This window comes from Perca fluviatilis, chromosome 3, assembly GCF_010015445.1.
Source record: "Perca fluviatilis chromosome 3, GENO_Pfluv_1.0, whole genome shotgun sequence".
Taxonomy (NCBI): domain Eukaryota; kingdom Metazoa; phylum Chordata; class Actinopteri; order Perciformes; family Percidae; genus Perca; species Perca fluviatilis.
Window position 1 is genome coordinate 40,244,728 of NC_053114.1, and position 20,528 is coordinate 40,265,255.

The window sequence follows — 20,528 nt, forward strand, 5'->3', positions numbered from 1 at the left end:
CTCCAGACGTCACAATAAGTGTCTGCATGTTTTAGTCCCTTAGATATAGTGCACACACTGAATGAGTCGCTGCTGGCTACATATAATATTATTTTGTAAGCATACGGTAGTGTTTTAAATGTATTTATTAGGTTTCCCCAAACTTGTAGCTAGCCAGCAGTTACTACTATGGTATGAAATTGAGGTTGAACACACTTGAAACTTGGTTGAGAAAGTGTTTTATCCCAGCAAACATCACGCCCGCAACAAATTATTGTTGTGTGGTCATTCCTTTGCAGGCGAAGATCTTTAATAAAGTGTGAAGAGCACTATAGAACAAGACGGACTTACAAAAGTTCGCAGTGATGGATGAACTTTCTCAGGGAGTTGCCAAGTTCATGTTAATACCATAATAGATTAAATGGTTTGCCTGGATGGTTGGGAAAAACATAAAATCAAATGAGTTGGTAGTATTGTAATGTGTATTAAAATTGTAGTAAACGGGCTAAAACATGCACAAACACTGGTGTGGTCCTTAAACTGTGTGTGACATGAGAACAGGAAGTATTTTTTAACTCCCAACATCGAACGTCAGACGAACAGAAATCACCTCAGGTCAGCGAGAGGCGCCAGGAGCGTTCTCGTCTCTGCTGGGGGAGTCAACATCACCACCTGTTGTGGTTCTACCGCTCTACTTTTGTCCGTCCACCGAGACTGAACCGCTGCAGTCGAGAGCGAGCGTCGACCACATCTCCTCAATCTGCTCCGTTCGATCGGACTCCAAAGCACAAAACTGTCGCGTGAGCCTTGAACATTTGGATTTTAGTGTATCACATTATCATATCAAGTGCAGGATACAGAGGAAGTACTATAGAATTGCAACAAACTAATGAAAGAAACTAAACAATAGTAATCAACAACCCTCGAAGATGAGAACCGTTCGGGGTCGGGACTCTGAGCACAACGCTGAAAGCGGCCAAGAGGGGAGTTTCCTAACCAGCTTATTCCGATATAAACCTATTCTTATAAAGTCTGTATTCCACACACAATAAACTCAGGATAAATATTAAGACACAGAATAACCATGAGATTCAGAAGCTAAAACAAGAAAATAAATTTCATATAGGCCTGTGCAGACAGAAGACCATGTTACACGGGCAATCTTTGAGGGGACTGCTGCAGCACTGATATCTCCCAAAACAATGTTCGTAAATGATTTTTCAATAATCTGCCTGTGTCCAGAGACTTCAGCGCCTGTCCCGTCATGACTGTGTTTGGCCAGCAGGTGGAGGTAAGCACTAATGAAGCCAATCTCTGGGAAAACTTCCCTTCATGGATTGCCAGTGTGCGATTTCTCCAAAGTTGCAACCCGAGTCCGAGTAGAAACCAGATCGACCTCCTGTTTTTTCCTCTTCTGCCACCTTCTCCGCAATCTTCCTCCGTGAAGATATTTAGTTGTAACATGCAGCTTAAGCATATCACCCTGCTTTAGGAAAAAAAATAACTAAACCCAGTATCTGAACATGGAGACGGATCCCACTGACGATAATAATCTCCCATTTGTGTATAAAAAAACCTACATTTTCAATGTATCGCGCCTACAAAGGCTCTGAATTCAAAGAGATCATACAGTACATGCTGTGGATAAACAATATGTAACTGACCGGTGCCAAACTCACTTCCTCCTGCACTCCACTCACAACATGATCAGACATGACATCATCTTCCTCGGTCATCAAAGGTCCTGCCTCTGATGGTCTTTCTCCTTTAAACATCCGCTTCCCTTTCCGGTATCACCTCGTCTTGATTCCTCCTTCTACTACTTTCTGTTTCCTTCTCCACGTCCTTCTCTTATCCCCCTTCACACGTCTGCTCTACCTCCACCTCTTTCTCGCCCTCCTCCCTCTCGATACATGTTCACGCCGACACGTCTTTGCGGTTGGCTGCTAAAATAAAGAATAAGCACGTTGGTTGTAAACTAGCTTGATGGCTACTCGTGTGGGACATTGAGCTGGTAGACAGCCAAGGCTTTACAGAATATTACACAATTCATACCTGAAATTCATACACGTTTCTGTACCCTTTGAAAGTAGCATCATTATGTAAACAATAAATACATACAAAACAAATAAATGATTTCTTATTTTTTTTCTTTTTTGCCACCCAATACCGAGCAAGAGGACTTTCCCGAGCTCTACAAGTGTCCGCGCTGGACGCTCAGTCCTCACTGAAAAACAGTCAAGGAAATCCCAAACTTCCTTCTGGCGTTCCTTCTAGCTCTGCTTGTCTCGTCTTGTTTTTGGGGTCTGAGGTACTGTTATGGATTTGAAGGATGCCACGAGCTGCGGTCGATGTGCGGGGACCAGAGGGTGTCGGAGAGGGAAAAGGGCCTCAGTCTCACTGGGCCCTGATCCACAGGCCAGCGTCTCCATTCTGCTGGGCTGCAGCACTGCTTCTGGCCTCCCCAGAAGGGGATGGGTGTGTGTGTGTGTGTGTGTGTGTGTGTGTGTGTGTGTGTGTGTGTGTGTGTGTGGTGGGGGGGCGCTGTCCACATACTGTTCAGGCCGTGTTCAATGCGTTTCTCTCTCCTCACCCAGATGCGGGGACTGTGAGCATGCTGGCGGAGCAGGAAGTGTGTTTTTTTCCGACCCGATGGACGGTGCCAATGTGATAGCTTGTGTTGGCCGTTTGGTGATCGGCTCTCGTGTGTTTCTTGGATCCCGCCCGATCCTTTTGGTTGAGCTCTGCCATTGGCTACAGGGAGAGGGGACAGCAGGGCCGGGGACCTCGAGGTGACTTATCGTGAGAGGGCCTCAGGAACCTGCGCTGTCCTACTGCTCTCACTCAGGTCCTCGTATTCATATCGTTGACGTGCGGTCAGCGCCGTCTAAAGAAGGAACGACAGAAAAAAAAGAAATAGGCGTTTTAGTGTTTAACTTCATCAGCATCCCGAGACGGCTTTATGGTTAAGTGTTTTCACAGTGTGGATGGAGAGTTAAGGGTCCTGAGCTGACCAAGCTGTAACAGTTACAGTTAGAAAACAGCCATGAGTCCTCACACTAACACTGACCCTCGCGCCAGGTGCATGCTGGGCCAGGCTGCAGCTTTCCTGTGACCCTGAATAGAAACCGGTGCAGGGATGGATTTCAGATCTCGTAGCAACTTATACGTCCAATTTTTTAACTTGCAACTTTAACTCAGCACATTTAGCTAATACGCCCCTGTATGCCTCCGGAACAGATTCTATAGTTTTTTGTTTTTTTAAACATTTTTTCCCTCATTTCTCATTCATTTTACTTGTTACACTTTTTAATTGCAATTCCCTGTTGACTCTTTGTAAAGAAGGCCTGAAGCGTTTTCTGACTTGGTGAACAGTGAGGGGCCAGAGCCCACAGCGTCATGGTGAGAGAACAACACATCTGTAAAATACTTAGTGAATAGAGGAAAACAACATTCTTAATCCATCGTTGATACTGAAAGGGCAGGTTAATGTCATATTAAGCTACTGTTGAACAAAGAATACAGAATAAACTGTATTTAAGTGTGACCACCCTTTTCCTCATACCAATGAAACATTGTGTTTTGGGTCATTTCCTGTAGCTTGTTTGGCTTCAGTTACCAAGTTATGTTTCTGAAGCTCACCACAGCCGGCTGGATGTTTGGGCGCAAGAGACTAGAAAAAGGTGAAACTGATTAAGAAGGAGTTGCTTCAGTTAAAAGCACTCTTTCGTTCTGCTGCCCAGTTCTATCCACCTAACACACACACACACACACACACACACACACACACACACACACACACACACACACACACGCACGCACAAAGCAGCACTTGTCCACCGTTCTGCACTGAGCACTGAGGCCCACTGTCTTCACCTCAGTCAAGTTTTGGCATGGGGGGAGTTGGCACTGACTTTAACCCAGACTGCAATTTACTGTACATGGGAATATTCTGCACAAGTCAGGTCATCCACTGACTGGCTTGACGCAATTAAAAGTTGTTTAAAAGTGCATTTTATGTGTTTCAAGTCATTTTCATATTGTTTGCCATTCGTTCCAAATGCCGAGACGGAAAAAAGCTTGCATCTCGTCTAGTGGGCTATTCTGTCTTATTTGATCTCTTTCTCGGATCGTATAACAATCGGATGTCTGAGGTTAACACGTCATTTTTGTGAGGCCAGTGTTCAAATTCAAAAGTTCAGTTTTTTTTTTCGTGTATTATATTTGTGAATGAAAGTTTTTGCTATTAACCAGCTTTTCTCATCTGGCTCTTCCGACTTTATTTCCCCCTTGAGATGAACTCGCCTCGGCTGTTGAGAGAATCGCCGTCAGATTTCAAACTTGGCGAGTTTTGGACCTACTTGGTCAGACTGGACCAACAAATATAACACACCTGAAAAACCCTCGCTGGGCTCCAACAAGTCTGGAGTTATTGATCGGCAAAAAACTCCAGACTTTAAGCTGTTCCCACAACACGATAATAGACTGAGGGCCCTATCTTGCACCCAGCCCGGCGCGGTGCAGCGCAAAGCCCGATGCAAGTGTCTTTGCTAGTTTAATTTCCCGTCTAACGGCCACGTCGTTTAAGTAGCAAATGCACCTGCGCCCATCTTTGCGCCCATGGGCGTGCTGGTCTTACAGGGAGGTGTGTTCAGGTGCATTCTGGGCGTATTGCTATCTTGAGGCAGCGGGAAGTGATCGCGCCATTGAAAAAGTCAATAACGCAGCATTTCATTGTTATTTTAACAGCGCATTAGTAAAATGCTCCTAGGCTCGTGCACAGCACGTGCACACTATGCTTGTTACACACACACACACATGCAAAAGATTACAAATAAAAATATTACGGTGCAAATCCGCCATCATAATAGCAACACGCCAAGGTACAAACGCGCCTGGCTTTTAAAGGGAATGGGAGATTTTTCTCTGATTGGTTTATTGCATGTTACGCCCAAAACACACCTGTGAATTAATGTGAAGACACTAAGTACAACCCTTTAGAACCACATTTAATCTCTGGAACAACTGTATTTATGTATTATGGTGTAATAATTAGGATCACTTAAAAACGATTTGTGTGTTACCTCCCAAGGCGTGCTCTGTCATACTCAGACACAGAGACTCAAGGCGATTGTTGATGTCTGGCTCTGTCACTGGTAACTGTAGATCTGTAACAAATACAACATTTAAATCAGTATCAGTGATTACATTATATTCACATTAAACAGATGACAACATAGGGAAAACTTGACTTAATCAAATTATTTACTTTAATCATAATCAAACAAAATTCATGATAATGCTTAAAGTTTTTTCTTCCTCATTTTTTAAATAAATTTGCGCCAGACGACAAGTTGGCAAAGAACAAAATAAATTCAAAAACAGTACAGTGGAACAATGTCGTCCACTTAACCAAAGTTCAGCCTCAATAATCAGATTATACCACAGTGTTAACTCCAGCACTGCTACATCAAAACAATGACTGCAGCGGCTGTGACTGTGTGTGTGTGTGTGTGTGTGTGTGTGTGTGTATGTATATGTGTGTGTGTGTGTGTGTGTGTGTGTGTGCGGATGCGGTGTGTGTGTGTGTGTGTGTGGGGGTGTAAGACTGGATTGGGGACAAAATGTACATTCAGTCATTCAAAATAACATGTCATGTAATTGATGTTCTTTGCTTTGAACTGAATGGTAATATGAGATATCGCTGTAATTGTCTCTCACTCCAATGATCAGATCTCATCACTTAAATAGTCTATGATTAATAAAGACAACCGAGCGGATAGCTTGATATTGATCTACAGAATAGTGATATGGACGTCTTAGCCAGTATACTAAATTACTGTTCCCCAACCCAAACAAACATATGGCAGACAGCAGCACAACAGCAGAGTGACTTAATTATCAGACATACGGCACATCCTGGTTCCAGTTGGTCACTTCCGAGGTTTCCGATTATTAAGATTATAATATTATTAATGGATGCTCATCACATAAATCAGACATTACACACGACTTAAAGCCCCCATTTTGTCTTTTTTTTTTTTTTTTTACTCTCGGTTGCTATTTGCTGCTGGTTGTCTTTGCCTCAACTGTGAGCAGGGTGGAGACTGTTTTGTAAAGGGTTGGGTTGAGGTTGGAGGGGGAGTATGTGTGTGTTGGGGGTTGTATTTGGGCCACAGTTCAGCCTAGCAACCCCTTCCAGCCATTTAGTCCTTAGCTGAGTTTTCAATACAGGCCGGGCAGTGAAAATCCCTTGTGGCCAGAGAGAAAAGCTGAGTTAGGCCCGGTAGTCCACACTGGACTATTTATAGGCTCCAAATCCCTCCAACAACCCCCCTGCCACACACACCCCTCCACCCCTGTACACACACAGACTTTCAGCGACACAAACACACAGAGCAAAAAAAAAATAAAAATCTACAAACACACACTTGTTACTTCATCCTCTCATTTTCTCTTCTGTGTCTCACTTAATAAGTCTCTTTATCCGTCTGCTGGCAGAGAGAAAGACAGATCGCACATATACGCACAGAGTCAGAGGAGGGTGGGGGTCTAGCCTTTCAAATCAGTTACTCTGGCCGAGACCCAGCTACAGCCACCCTTGAGGGTGACTGCTATGAGTGCATGACTCCGCAGAGTTGTCAAAGAAGGAGAGATGGGGGAGAAAGAGGGAGAGAAAGTTAAGAAAGAGAGTGAGTCAGGGAGAGAAGGGAGGGAAGGAAAGTGGGCCAGAGAGCCATGTACTCACTGCACAAAGAGCCTCATTGAGAGACTCCTCTGACTCTTTCCTCCCTCCCTGCCTCTGTCTCTTCCTCGCTCACATGCAGTCTCCACTTGGCCTGCTTTTTAAAAACAAAATCAGTTTTTCCTCTTCATTCTAAAAAGAGGACATTTCTGGTGTGTGTGTGTGTGTGTGTGTGCGCGCGCGTGTGTGTGTGTTTGTGTGTGACATGAGTGGAGGAAGCCCCAGCTTGTCCTATTACTGTCCATTGTTCCTGTGGGACAAAGTCCAGTCAGCAGAGGCTACTAAAGGTCACTCTGCCTGGCGCCGATGGTTACCATGACCCGAGCCTGTGTGGACACTGAGTGGGGGGGCTTTCAGGGTGAGACCAGGCTCAGAGGGAGATCTTTCACGATTTAAAAAAAGGCCTGTGACATTTAAAATTACCCCCAATAACTAGGAGTACCTTTTCATTATTATTTGTTTTTTTTGTTGAAATGTCATTTAATCTTAGCCTGACAAGCCAGACCCACATCAAGATGTTGGGTCTGGGAACTCACCATTGGCAGGGCTCAATCCGAGGGGCGGGATAAACGGTTGTCTTTCAAATTCCCTCTGCACGCAATAGGATAGCGCTACAACCAGGCAGAGCGACGAAGAAGGTAGCGAAACTAGTTGATAGATTAAACTTTTGCCGTATCCGGTTGGCAAAACTCCAACCACATCTTCCTTTTTTAAGAATGACTTCAGTGCCGTTCTTTTCTCAAAGAAAAGCTTAACTCCAAGTTTTCCAGAAGACCGCTGTTCCCAGCAGCAGCAGTAGCAGCAGCCATAATCCCGCCCACCGACTGTATACACAATGTGATTGGACTGACTAGTTTGGTTTTTCCAGCTTGCAAGCCAACGGAGAGTGCCTACACGCCCTGGCTGCAAATTACATTTTCTGCCGCTAGGGTGTGTCTAAATTTCTAGGCTAGTTTAATCTTGCATAAAGATCAATATTCAAGTCAATTGACTGGATCAATATCCAGTCAATTCCTAAGAGCCAATGACTGGGCAATAACTTCCATTGTGTTCTGGGAGAAACGATACAACATTCTTGTGCTAAAACAGGTTTTTCCACCTCGATAGCAAGGAGGAAGTGAATAGAGCTGAAAGTCTCTATTCGCCCATAGCTGCACTATGGAATATATCCTGTATTTCTGCCTTTACAAAAAAAAATAAGGGAATAAAGTGTTAAAAGAAAAGTATATGTCACTGCAGATTTTGGCATCATTTTAGATGTGGAAGTTAAAACTTGCCAATATTTAATACAGAATAAAAAGACAAAATATACAAGTATATAAACTGGTAACAATAAACCACTTGAAGCATGTTTCCCTGCGTTTCTTACCGGCTTGTTGGAACACGACCATGGTTTGTGGGTTGGTGTGAACCGGCAGGGAGCGGGTCCTCTGCACGGAGCTGTGGGTCCGGCTGGGCATGCTGTTGCTTCCTCCGGGGTTGGCAAACCAGAGACCCTGAGGAGAATATTTTAACAACAGCATTAAATTAACTTTTTGAACATGCAGACACCTCTGTAGGACTAGTGTCATAGTTATGGTTGAACACTTATCGTCTAACGGCAGAAATTGAAATCTGTCCATCCACTTTTACACATTTTCATGTATTGGACATACTATTTCAGCTTCTGCTCTCAAAATGCAGTAACTAATCTAAATTTAACATAGGATTTAGTTAACATTTCCCAGGATTGATAAACGTTATCAAGTTATCTAAAGGGGTCGCCAAATTCTATTTTTGAGTTTTGTCTGAATGAAAGACTAATTTGGTATTGAAAAATTTAAATAATCTATGACTATTTACTAACTCAAGCACAATTAAATGTAAAATGTTTTTGAGGTGCATTGCATATATTGAATGTTTCTTGTGGTACAAAGAAAGTTAAACAGAGTTTTGAGCATATGCTGCATTCAGACTTCCACAGTTCTTTAATTGGAAAACAACACTTGTCCCCCAGCATGCTCTAGCCTCGTGAGACCGTCCTGATCTCGCGAGCTCCAGTTTTTCACTCGCAGATCAATCTGGCATCTTGAGATAGAGAAACTTTGGAGCCGTTCGCAAAACGACCGACCAATCAGCGTTGGTTTTGGGGCGGGTTTAGGTGTGACGCAACAAGAAGCGACTGTTCAGTCTAAACAACGTGGAAAAGATGTTTTTGCTCTTCTCCCGACTGGTTTCGGAGTTTGATCTGATTGGTTGATTTGGTCCGTCTATCACCAACATAGGTGATAGACAGATGGTTTATCCAATCAGCTAACCAGTATTTTCGCCCCTTCCCAAAAGTTCCCCAACGGAAAGTTCCCAGATGGATATGCCGAGCAAATGCGAAGCAATCCATCTGGCAGAGTCAGGTTAAGGATGCTCCAACCTTAGACATTTTAATTGCCTGCGGATAACTTGGGTAATTAAATACTGACATTTAAAAGGCAATATAATAATACATCGTAATTTGATGCACAAGTTTCAAGTTCAAAGATCCTCCTACTGCTTTAGGTTAATTTCAATCAATCAAACAAACTTTATTATAGAGCACTTTAAAACAACCAAAGTTGACCAAAGTGCTGTACGGCACTGCTTTCCACACATTGCTAAAACTTTCACTGATCAAAGACATACATGAAATATGCAAGCTTGAAAGAAGTCTGGTGTAAGATCAAGGCAACAGCTTCTTCAACATTTTCACCCCACAAGCTCCTGTCTGGATGTCTGGCCCACACCTAATGACAGTCTCAGACGCTCGCCACATGAATTCCTCACTGTAACCTGCCTATTATACCCCCAACACCACTACCACACGCCCCTCCCCTCCCCTCTCTGACCCCCCTCTCATGGCCCAGCAGTGCCATGGGCCAGGGAAAAACAGGAAATGCCTGTGCACTGTTCTCACTGCCTCTCTTTCTCTCTCTCTCTCTCTCTCTCTCATACACTCATACAAACTCTGTCTCTCATTGCCCCTCCTCCTCCAAAACCACAGCTACCTCTCCCAAACTATGACTCATATATTTCCCTCCCACCCTCCTTCTCTCTCTCTCTCTCTCTCTCTCTCTCTCTCTCTCTCTCTCTATGCATCCACACTACAGTCCCACACAAGAAGGTCCAGCGTAAGGAACGGAGGTATTTCCTGTCATTGTAAGGGATGAGAGAGCGAGAGTGGGAGAGAGAGAGAGGTTCCCAATGAACTGGGTCAGCCCAGACCAGAGTGTGCCAGGATGGGCCTGAAACAGCTCCGCAGCTCCTCCTGTTTCAGTGTTCGGCGCTGACGCAGGGCCTCTGGTATGTTGGGTGACCTGCTACGAGTTCCATCCACCTCACTTCATTCGTCAAACACCACCGCAGCCCCACTTCCTCACCCCGCATTTTTTTTTTCGTGGAATAAAAAGAAAGTCTATTTCAGGCAGAATACGTGCTGAAGAAGGAATTCTGCTGCCCAGGTTATTGTAAACATCCTGGAATGTATTATTACGCATTTCAAAATGTTCCTCTGTGCAGTCACAAACACCACTGCCATTCAGCACCCCAGTCACTACGTACACACATGATAATAATCTTACATTTAACTCTAGTTTTTCTGTATTAGGGATTTTTTATTATCAGGCCTTTTAGGAAATCATCTGAACTATCCACCCTCATCTGATCACCTGAAAGGGTGTTCGATAAAGTAATAACACACTAAATATAAAAACAATTGAACCATATGTCTTTAAAACATTTATGGCTGTAACTATTAAGCAATTCATTGATTAGTTGATTAGTTATCTAACACAAATGGCAAATGTTTGGTGGTTGCAACTTCTCAAATGGGAAGGTTTTTCATTTGAGTTTTGGACCGTTAAGCGTGAATTATACTGGCCGTTCCCAACCGTCTCGCACCATCGTGACGTCAAAATGACGTAGATCTTGCCGGCGCCCGGATTTATAGCGCGCGAGCTGAGGTCGACAAAGCAGAAACAGGAAGCATGAACAAGCTCCTGGGCAACCGGATGCCAGGACTCTCAGAGTGACTGCAGGTCTCTCTGGTAAACTTACTGGGTTAAGATGAGTTCTTTTATGGTGAATGAAAGGCTTGATCCGACCAAGTAGGTCATTGAATCAAATCGAAGCACTGACGTCAATGCTGCTGCCAGTTCTGCCGTTGTTTATCTTTTTCTTCTTGTTTGTAGAAAGAGCAACGTCGGTAGCCTTTCCTCATTAGCGCCACCTCTGTTCAGGAGAAGACTGCAACTAGTGTCGCGACCACCAGCGCGGGTATAAATAGTCACGCCGTTTCCGTGACGTCACATTTGCATGCGCCAGCTGGGCTGCGGCTACTGTACAAGACCCATGAGTCTGACAGAAAAGACTAGTTAAGGATGTCCCCTTTGGCTCTGGGAAATTGTGATGGGCTATTATTTTTAATACTTTCTAACATTTTACAATTACTCCCTGATATCGCCTACATATGAAATCAATAATGAAGATAATCGTTATTTGTAGCTCTAAAACGGTTTCAAAAGAAATTGCCTGCCATACGCTAATCTAACAATAATACTGCATAATCTCATTCTATTTTAGCATCCCTTATATTAAAATATGTAGCACATAAATACTAATAACTAGTAACACTCTCTGGACACTGAAAGGTTTATTATACCCAGGATATCTGGGGAAACGTTAGCTGACAGCCCTGTTGGTTTATGGTCATCTTCCCTTGTTGGTTGAAATGTACTGCTGGTTTGACTCACCTGTCTCCCCTGCTTGGGACCAGTGGGTGTGCTGCTGGAGCTGCGAGGTGTGGGTCCCAGCAGCCCCCCGCTGCCCAGCAGGCCCAGCCTGGCACCCGGCAAGCTCCTGGAGGGCATCTGGAACTGGCGAAGGCTCCTCCTGGCCGACACGCTGCCCCCAACACAGCCAGCGGTGGGGAGCGAGTTGGACTGGCCGAAACGGCTGCAGCAGGACGAGACAAAAACGTGAGATACAGGTCATTCACTCGAGTTCACACATAATGAGCTGAACAGTCAGGTAAAGTAAGACGAGCAAGAGGAATAGATACTCCAAATCTGAATGTAAAAAACTAATAAAAGTGAGACATTAAAGGAGAAATCTGGCGCAAAATGAGCCTAGGGGTTGACCGATCTCTGGGATATGTTTTCATGCTAATCGAATGTGACCAGTTTTAGCACAAACTGCTAATTAGCTAATAACGCTAGTCGTCGGGGCAGAGGGTAAAGTAAAAAGAAATCACTATTTCTATACCACTAACAAGGCTCAAAATAGCACCACACTTCCACGGTAGCCTAATGAGGGTCCCTACATATAAACCAAAGCATTGAGAACTTTGTAAGTGTACAGACAGTTTATTAAAAAGATAGTTTATAAAGACCGTTCATGTATACACGTGGGCGCCATCATGGGAAAACAGTCACGACCAGTCCAACGATGAAAGCCGTGCTTGAGCTATGTTACTGGTTACTAGGGGTGGTACGGTTCACAAAACCCACGGTTCGGTTTGTATCACGGTTTTAGGGTCACGGTTTTCGGTTCTGTACGGTTCTTGTTATTTTTTTCTTTTAATCTTTAACACTCCAGAATATACTTCAGCATATGATATATAGCTAAAATTAGCATATTGAATGCATGTTGCACAAAACATGCACACAGTTGTAGTTCTATATATTGTTTTATTTCATCATAGGTACCATGAAATCCAAAATGTTCCCACACACCAGACTATAAACGACGCTGGCGCATCCTCCAGCTCTGGGCAGCCTCTCTCCCACTGGACATTTCTGCAGGTAACGTGACGTGACCTGCAGCGGCACCCCACTCCACTTGAGGAGCGGTCGGCTCGGTGTCTCTCAAAATCTGACGAAAATCTTTTAAACTGACCTTTGTCGATCTGAAATTAAGACAGATTCAGCAACTGCACGGCCTATTTCTCGCTTAAAATGTTTTCAGAAACACGTTTCGGTGAACTATTTTAGTACAATATGAGATCGTATTCTGAACATAGATTCTGAACGAGCCGCCATGACAGTCTGTTTTGAAATTTGGGACCAGCCAGACCCATGTGACGCGATCGTCCAATCAGCTGCCATGGGTTGCGTTTGTCACGCCCATCCCGCTCGTCATTTCCAGTAAGTGTTTTAACATAGGTGTATAAAGTGGGCACTACGGCAGTAAGAGGTTAGTGCAGCTTAACAGTGTACTGACAAACCGTGAGGTACACACACGCTCTGAACCGAGACTAGCGAACCGAGCGGTTCGGGTGTTTTTTCATGAACCGTACCATCCCTACTGGTTACGCGGCGTTCGTCGTTCGACTGGTCGTGACTGTTTTCCCAAGATGGCGCCTGCCTGTATACGTGAACGGTACTGTCTTTATAAACTCTTTGTTCTCAGTGCTTCGGTTTCCATGTAGGGACCCTCATTATGCTACAGTGGAAGTGTGGTGCTATTTGAGCCTTGTTAGTGGTATAGAAATAGTGATTTCTTTTTACTTTACCCGACAACTAGCGTTATAAGCTAATTAGCGGTTTGGGCTAAAACTGATCACATTCGATTAGCATGAAAACATCCCAGAGAAGGGTCAACTCGGTACACATGTTATTAACCCCTAGGCTCATTTTGCGCCGGATTTCTCCTTTAAAATAACAAGCAGCAAACGCTTTTGCAATCTTCATCACAACTGCAATTTTCCCCCTAGTTTTATGAAGCTGTAGTGCTAGGGAGGAGAAAGACAAATGTTTTGAACTAAGTTAAACTTGTGGTTATAATAAGATTAAAATAACATGCTGTTTAAAAACTAATTAATACATAATTTTCTTACTCACTTCTGTTTGTCAACATGTATGCTTTTGTAATTGTATACAGTACATTTCAACAAAGGAAATAATAGGAGGAATCAGTGAACTTCATGAAAAATGTTGCTACATTTGGCACAGGACCTGTCACCGTGTGTGTATGTAAAACATACTAGTAGTTGTACCATTATAAACGTTTTTTTTTTTTTTTTTACATTTTCTACTCATTGGATCAATTACAGCCAGAAATCTGTTGTCCTTTCTTAAAAGTGGATTTATTTGGTTGTTTTATTAAAAGGTCCCATGACATGCTGCTCTTTGGATGCTTTTACATAGACCTTAGTGGTCCCCTAATACTGTATCTGAAGTTTCTTTTATATAGACCTTAGTGGTCCCCTAATACTGTATCTGAAGTCTCTTTTATATAGACCTTAGTGGTCCCCTAATACTGTATCTGAAGTCTCTTTTATATAGACCTTAGTGGTCCCCTAATACTGTATCTGAAGTCTCTTTCCCGAAATTCAGCCTTGGTGCAGAATTACAGCCACTAGAGCCAGTCCCACAATGAGCTTTCCTTAGGATGTGCCATTTATGTGTCTTCAGATTTAAATGCTATTGAGGAGGAGAGAGGGCGGGGCAAGGTGGTGGGTGGGGGTGTGGCCTTGACCAACTCCCACTTTGCTCGTTTGAAAGCCATGATGTCTCTCTCTCATGGGTGGGCCAAATTCTCTGGGCGGGCAAAGCAGAGAAAGGGGAGGTAACCTTGCTCCTTATGACCTCATAAGGAGAAGATTCCAGATCGGCCCATCTGAGCTTTCATTTTCTCAAAGGCAGAGCAGGATACCCAGGGCTCGGTTTACACCTATCACCATTTCTAGCCACTGGCAGGCTGAGGGAACTCATTAATGTTAAAAACCTCATAAAGTGAAATTTTCATGCCGTGGGACCTTTAAAGTTAAAGCGACTCTGATTTAAAGTTTTTTTTTTATTTTTATCACAGACAATAAAACCCAGGAAATGATAGCTACTGCATGTCTGCGTGTTTACCTCCTCTGCGGTCGGTACCCTGCTATATCGAGGAGGGTTTTCCTTGGAATGGACCGGAACAGCCTCTGGACCTGTTGTTTCCATGACAACAGCCTCTTCTTCTGCGTCTCAGTGAAGGACTGACAGGGAGGGGGAGGGGAGAACAGGGAGTACAAATCAGGGATGAAATGAGGCATGACTGGTGAAGAGCATGGCTGAGGATTTTCAGGTACATTGTGTCGCAACAAATGACCTCCTTCACATAACAGTAAATGTAAAGCATGATACGGCACATTTAGACTACCACATAATGAGACTGATATTTTACAAAAACTTAAGAGTTTCAGAGAGACAGAGAGTGGTCTAGATGAGAGCATTCCTCTTAAACTAGCTAACTAATCAATGATCCATGGTACATATCCCAGGTAATTTCACTGACAACTCACTCAAATTATTAAGTTGATGAATTCCATCAACATTTCAATTTTGTAAAAGGTTTCTGCAGGGGGATAACATGTTAATAATTAGGCTGAAAAATAATGATATTTGCATATAGTTAACAGGGAGGCAGTACAATGTAGGTATGTACATACTTACATAACGAAACTATGGAATGCTGTTTCTGTGGATTCTTTTAAAAATCAGATAGACACGTCTGGTTGATCGGTCTGCACTTTCAATACTAATGTGTAATACTGATTGTGTATTGTGTTCTCACTCTGAATTGCGTTTCTTGTGTTTGCCACTGTAAAGCACTTTGTTTCTTTGTCTGTGATAAGCGCTTTATAAATAAATTTGACCTACTTACTTTCTTACTGAATGTATATAGGGTAGACCTACTATGTGTTCACCAAATACGATGTGCCGATATTAAATCACAGATGCGTTAGTGATAACCGTCAGTAAAAAATATTTATGAAATCAGACGTAATTCATTAAATTTCAATATATATTATTACATTTTTTGTTAGTGTTCATAGTCATTTCCGGAAGAGGGAAAAACTTACAACATTGAATAATTTAATTTTGATAATAGGCTATATAATTGCAGAAATGTGGGTTATTGGAAATTTTAAAAAGGTATAGTAAGGGATGTTAATCCAATACACTTTTTGTCAAATTAGGGCTAAACGATATTGTGTTTTAGCATCGACCTTGCAAAGTGTGCGCATGCGCGATAGTCACATCACCGGAACATGCAATGTGACGAAGGGTAGCACCATGGGTAGCACACAGTTTATACTAGTTTGTTGTATGGTTTGGTGCTGGGGGTGACATGTTTGTATTTGTTTGGCAGTTGAGTTACAATATCAACAATATTTGCGCAACATCGCTTACTGCACCTTTAAATTCCCAATAACTGACATCAGTCCTAAACATCCTGTAGAGTCTGTTCCTAGTATACAGTATATGTACTGTATGTATAAGTGGTGTTTTTTCTGTGTTTTAGATTTTTCATTTTGGAATAAAAAGATAAAAAAAAAAAAAAAAGAAGAGTGGTGTGTATTCCGGAGGGAGTGGGTACCTCATGGATAAGGCACTTGTCGATGAGTTGTAGGTAGGAGCTGATGTTGTCCTCGTCTGACCTCGACACCAGCAGCTGGGTACAAACTGAGGAGGATGGAAAATAAGACATTGAAACAACTCAGTCCATGAAAAACAATCTCAAGTGAGCGCCGGTGCATGCAGCTCACCTTTTCCCATGACACGAGTAAACTGGCCGGGTATATCCCCCTCTGCGATGACGCTTGTGCCTGACTCGGCCTCCCCTCCACCTCCACCAACCCCGGTCAGGTGGGAGCCGGGCGCTGCGCTCTTTCCCTCAGGGCTTAGCAGGGGGCGCTGCAGGGAGGCCTCCTCGCCGCCAACAAAAGCCTTGATGGGCGTCATGATCATCTGGTGGAGCTCCTGCAGCGGGGCGCGCAGATTACTGCCCTCCAACACATCCTGGTGGTGGCAAATGACAGGAGGGAAGAGGAGGGAGGGAAGGTGTGGAGAGTAAGCGAGGACCAGATCAGAAAGAGGACTGTCTATCGAAGTGATAGATCTGGTGTGGCATTCACAATGAAGATGTCAAGAGTTAAGAATTGCAGCTTCACTTTACTTGGGTGAACCACCTCTCGGTCACAAAAAGTTCAATATAATCATACAAGACAGACAAATATATTCTGTTAATCTGAATATTAACAGACTAACAGATGGCGGAGGGATCCCTGACCACACTGCCATGTGATCGAGCAGAGAATAAAGTAATACCAAAAATACACGCATGCGGTTTTGCTTCACTACTTCTGTCCGCGTGCATCATATCAGCGTCCCTCCCACCGTTCACCCAGCAGCGCTCTACATGAGTCTGTGTAAACCCAAAATACCAAGCAACAGGTGTCTCGTTTCCCCAGCTCTACCAATGCAGTGGTAACAAATTTTTAAATGAAGCGTTGGTGAAAAGGTTAAGCCTGAATTTAGCTGGCCCAAGAAGTCCCTCCTGTGGTGTGCCCTTGAGCGCCATTGTCTTGCTTTGAAGGCTGAATGGAGGGGTGAGGGGTGACGCGGATGGGTTTAAATTCAGAGCCCAAAACTCTCCTTCCTGGATTAGGTGTTCCTTTAGCTGCCATCTCAGATACATAACACCGACTCAGAATGGCCACCCTTCTCACTTTCTCTCACAGGGTGTCCTGTGGTGTCCACTAACATTACAATCACCAATAACAAAAACGTTAAAAAAAATTCAAATAATTACAGGTAGGACTAGAAGCTTTAGGAGATTTCTTTGTGTGTGAAGATGAAGGGGAGAAGAAGTAGAGTAATGTGGTATAGAGTCACTGACCTTTTCCAAGCTGCGAAGTAGGTTCTGCCTTTCTTTGAGCTTCAGAATGCTGATAACAATCTTGTGTCTTGCTCCTTTAGTGACCTTCTGTTGGAAGAAAAGGGTTTTGTGTCAAACATCTCCTTGCTCTTTGGCAAAACGCTGGTCTAAAAGACTGATATTGCTATTCTTTGAGATAAAGAGAAAGGCAGTGTACGAATACAGCGTTCTAGACAGACTGGTCGTGACTGTTTTCCCATGATGGAGCGTATACATGAACGGTCTTTATAAACTATCTTTTTAATAAACTGTCTGTACACTTACAAAGTTCTCAATGCTTTGGTTTATATGTAGGGACCCTCATTATGCTACCGGTGAAGTGTGGTGCTATTTGAGCCTTGTTAGTGGTATAGAAATAGTGAGGTTCTTTCAAATTGGCCCGCTAGTTTTCTTTCTACAACAGTGAGGCAGATGTTTTTTTGGGAAAATGTAACAGCAGGAGATGCAGCCAGTGGAGGGCGGGGGGGGAAAAAAAATAATCTGCTCATCTTTGGTTGGGACGGCAGAAAGGGCTAAAACTGATCACAGCAAATTAATTTCAGCTGAGGCTAATGCAACTTCTCCCATGTCCCATAAAGAACTGATATACTGACAATCCAGATGTTCCCAGATCAAGCCAATAGCAGTATACTGAATCCCTCGTCACACACCTTTATTACTGTAAAGTTCAGCATGTCTCTGTGTAGCTGTGCATTATGTTCCGGTCAGACAAAAAGAGTTAGCAGCACCTGGAGGAAGTATACAGCTTCCCGGTGAGCTGTGTTAATTTTAGCTGCATCCTCCGTTTCAAAATAAACTCCTCAACGTCTTTAAGTACAAAGCACAGCAATGGCTACATTAGTCTTGTACAATTTATTCCAACATTATCAACTTGACCTGGCTAAAACTAGTTACAGAATCACATCCCTTTTCAAAACTAAGATTGATTAAAACTGGTCAATAACATATTGAGCGATTTCTTTTTATTTAATACAAGTACATAGTGCTGACATGTTTCTGCTTTTATTATTCTGCCCCTCATGAACCAGAACTACAACTTTTTCCATGTAAAGTTCTTGTTCTTAAATTTCTTTTTTATTATAAATTCAACTGAAACTGTCTATGTGTGTTTGTGTGTATATATATAAAAACCTGTGCCTCTAGCTGTTCTTCAGTCAGTGACATCATCTCATCGTAGGTCATTGTGGAGAAGAGAGCGGCGTACTTATGGAGACGGAGACTCTTCAGCCACGCAGGAACATCTGGGGGGACAGACAACATACGTTGTTTTTCTTTGTTGTCAATACAAATCTACATAAGAAATACAACAAAAATAATACATGTAATACATATTACATTAAAAACCTATACAAATCATCTGCAAAAAAAGAGAAGTGTTAATATACATCTTTGGATATCAACCTTAACATCATTCCAGATTAAATAGATCTACGCACATATACTGTATTGATCCCTCAACATATGCCCCCATACACTGATATATACAATATTCAATAACAGCATTTTGAAAGTATTTATCATAGATGAACATTAAACATATTATACTATTATAAATTATTTGTCAAATAACATTCACATAGTCTACATGTTGGAAACAAATATGTACTTCCATTTGTTTAATGTTTATCATAGTTTAACATATTTTAAAAATAAAAATAGCTAAAATAATACCTAAAAAGAAGTAGGTACATTTGAATGTACATATGTAATATATAAATGAGATCAAGTTAAACTGAAAGATTAGCAGCAAAGACATGCTGTTGGCAGAACAATCATAGGTTTAGTTAGACATTGCTCACTAATGCTCAGCTTGTCTGTACTAATTTTCAGCCTGGTGCTGGTTTGCTTGTTTCTAGTCTGGATCAACGGTACATTTTCAGGATAATTGCCTGACATCCCGTGCGTGGCTCACACACCGGATGCCCCTCACCTTCCTAACTCTGTGTGTTTTGGCGTTCTCAAACTCCCTCCGCTTCGGGAAACAACTTCTACAACTAGCAAGTTACATGCTGAAAACGGAACGTTTTTAAGAAAATTTTGCAATAAGGCAGGCATGCTTGGTTCTTTCAGGAAATTATTGAAAAGATATACAAATAATATGTTTATGGCATTTAATCTCTAACTGGGACGGGTTTGGAGCCATTGGTGGGATTGTGTGCACACGGGGATACACTGGTAAGAGCAAATGACTTTTCCATGCATCCAGCTAATTTAAATAGCTCACGTTACTGTATTATGTGAACAGTTAACCTCATTTAATATTGTATGTGGAGGTAGCCGGGTTGGATCAGTGGGTAGTGCAGGCGCACATATACTGAGAGGTTTATGCCTCGACGCAGATGTCCAGGGTTCGAATCCGACCTGTGACAATTTCCTGCATGTCTTCCCTCTCTCTCTCTCTCACCTAGCTGTCGTGTCAAATTAAAGGCTGAAAAGCCCCAAAAAACAATTTCGTTGCAATTCGGCTGCTCTATAATCATCATCTGAGGACTCATTTTGACACACTTGCGAAGCTCTGAGAGCAAACAGGGACTTTTAGGCCTGTGCAACCAGGAACTATATGGACACTGGTTTTCCCATCCCACGTAATGTATTTCCAGTAAAGTAATACAAACTTCAGTTTTTGATCACAATTAGACAGTTGTTGGAGCTAGCTGAATAATGGCTATTGTGATACGAGTTTAAAACAAAGTCCGTGAGGAACAAAACATATATTTTTTTATACCTACATTAAATGTTGAGAAGTTAATGCTCTGCTAACCTTATTATTATTGTCATATAAGGTTCCTCACTGAACTGGTCATGTCTGTCTCCTTGTTAACGCCTACTGTAGGTCTTATAGAAAAGCTTATATTTAGGAGAGAAAAGCAAAGACCACTCAGACGGTCATCATCAAAACACTTTACGACAATAAAACCCTTCAGCTCCACTTCATAGTCCATTTGGCAGTATAAAACACACGGTTTGATATCCATTTGTAAATATTTACACCAAATAATGTTCACATTTGTCTCCTGTAACCTGATCCATTGCTCTCTAGACTGCACTGTCTGCCTCCTCCTTACCATAACAGAACATGGTATCTGCGTGGAGC

The 20,528-nt window shown here is 42.7% G+C and overlaps 1 protein-coding gene across 6 annotated transcripts in view; it reads right to left on the reverse strand.

Annotated features, from left to right (window-relative positions):
* Positions 1–201: 201 nt before the first annotated feature.
* Positions 202–20,528, reverse strand: part of samd4a (sterile alpha motif domain containing 4A) — a 68,877-nt gene continuing 48,550 nt past the window's right edge. For 2 of the 6 annotated variants that reach the window (XM_039794084.1, XM_039794081.1), the window contains 9 exons: positions 18,572–18,675; positions 17,396–17,482; positions 16,263–16,515; positions 16,094–16,179; positions 14,590–14,708; positions 11,485–11,686; positions 8,094–8,220; positions 5,064–5,147; positions 202–2,866 (listed from right to left, as the gene is read on the reverse strand). In XM_039794084.1, the coding sequence (XP_039650018.1) occupies positions 2,838–2,866; positions 5,064–5,147; positions 8,094–8,220; positions 11,485–11,686; positions 14,590–14,708; positions 16,094–16,179; positions 16,263–16,515; positions 17,396–17,482; positions 18,572–18,675 (1,091 nt within the window). In that variant the 3' untranslated portion in view covers positions 202–2,837. Of the gene's footprint in view, positions 2,867–5,063; positions 5,148–8,093; positions 8,221–11,484; positions 11,687–14,589; positions 14,709–16,093; positions 16,180–16,262; positions 16,516–17,395; positions 17,483–18,565; positions 18,676–20,528 lie in introns of all 6 variants that reach the window. The other 4 variants (XM_039794083.1, XM_039794079.1, XM_039794080.1 and 1 more) reach the window with 3 other exon arrangements.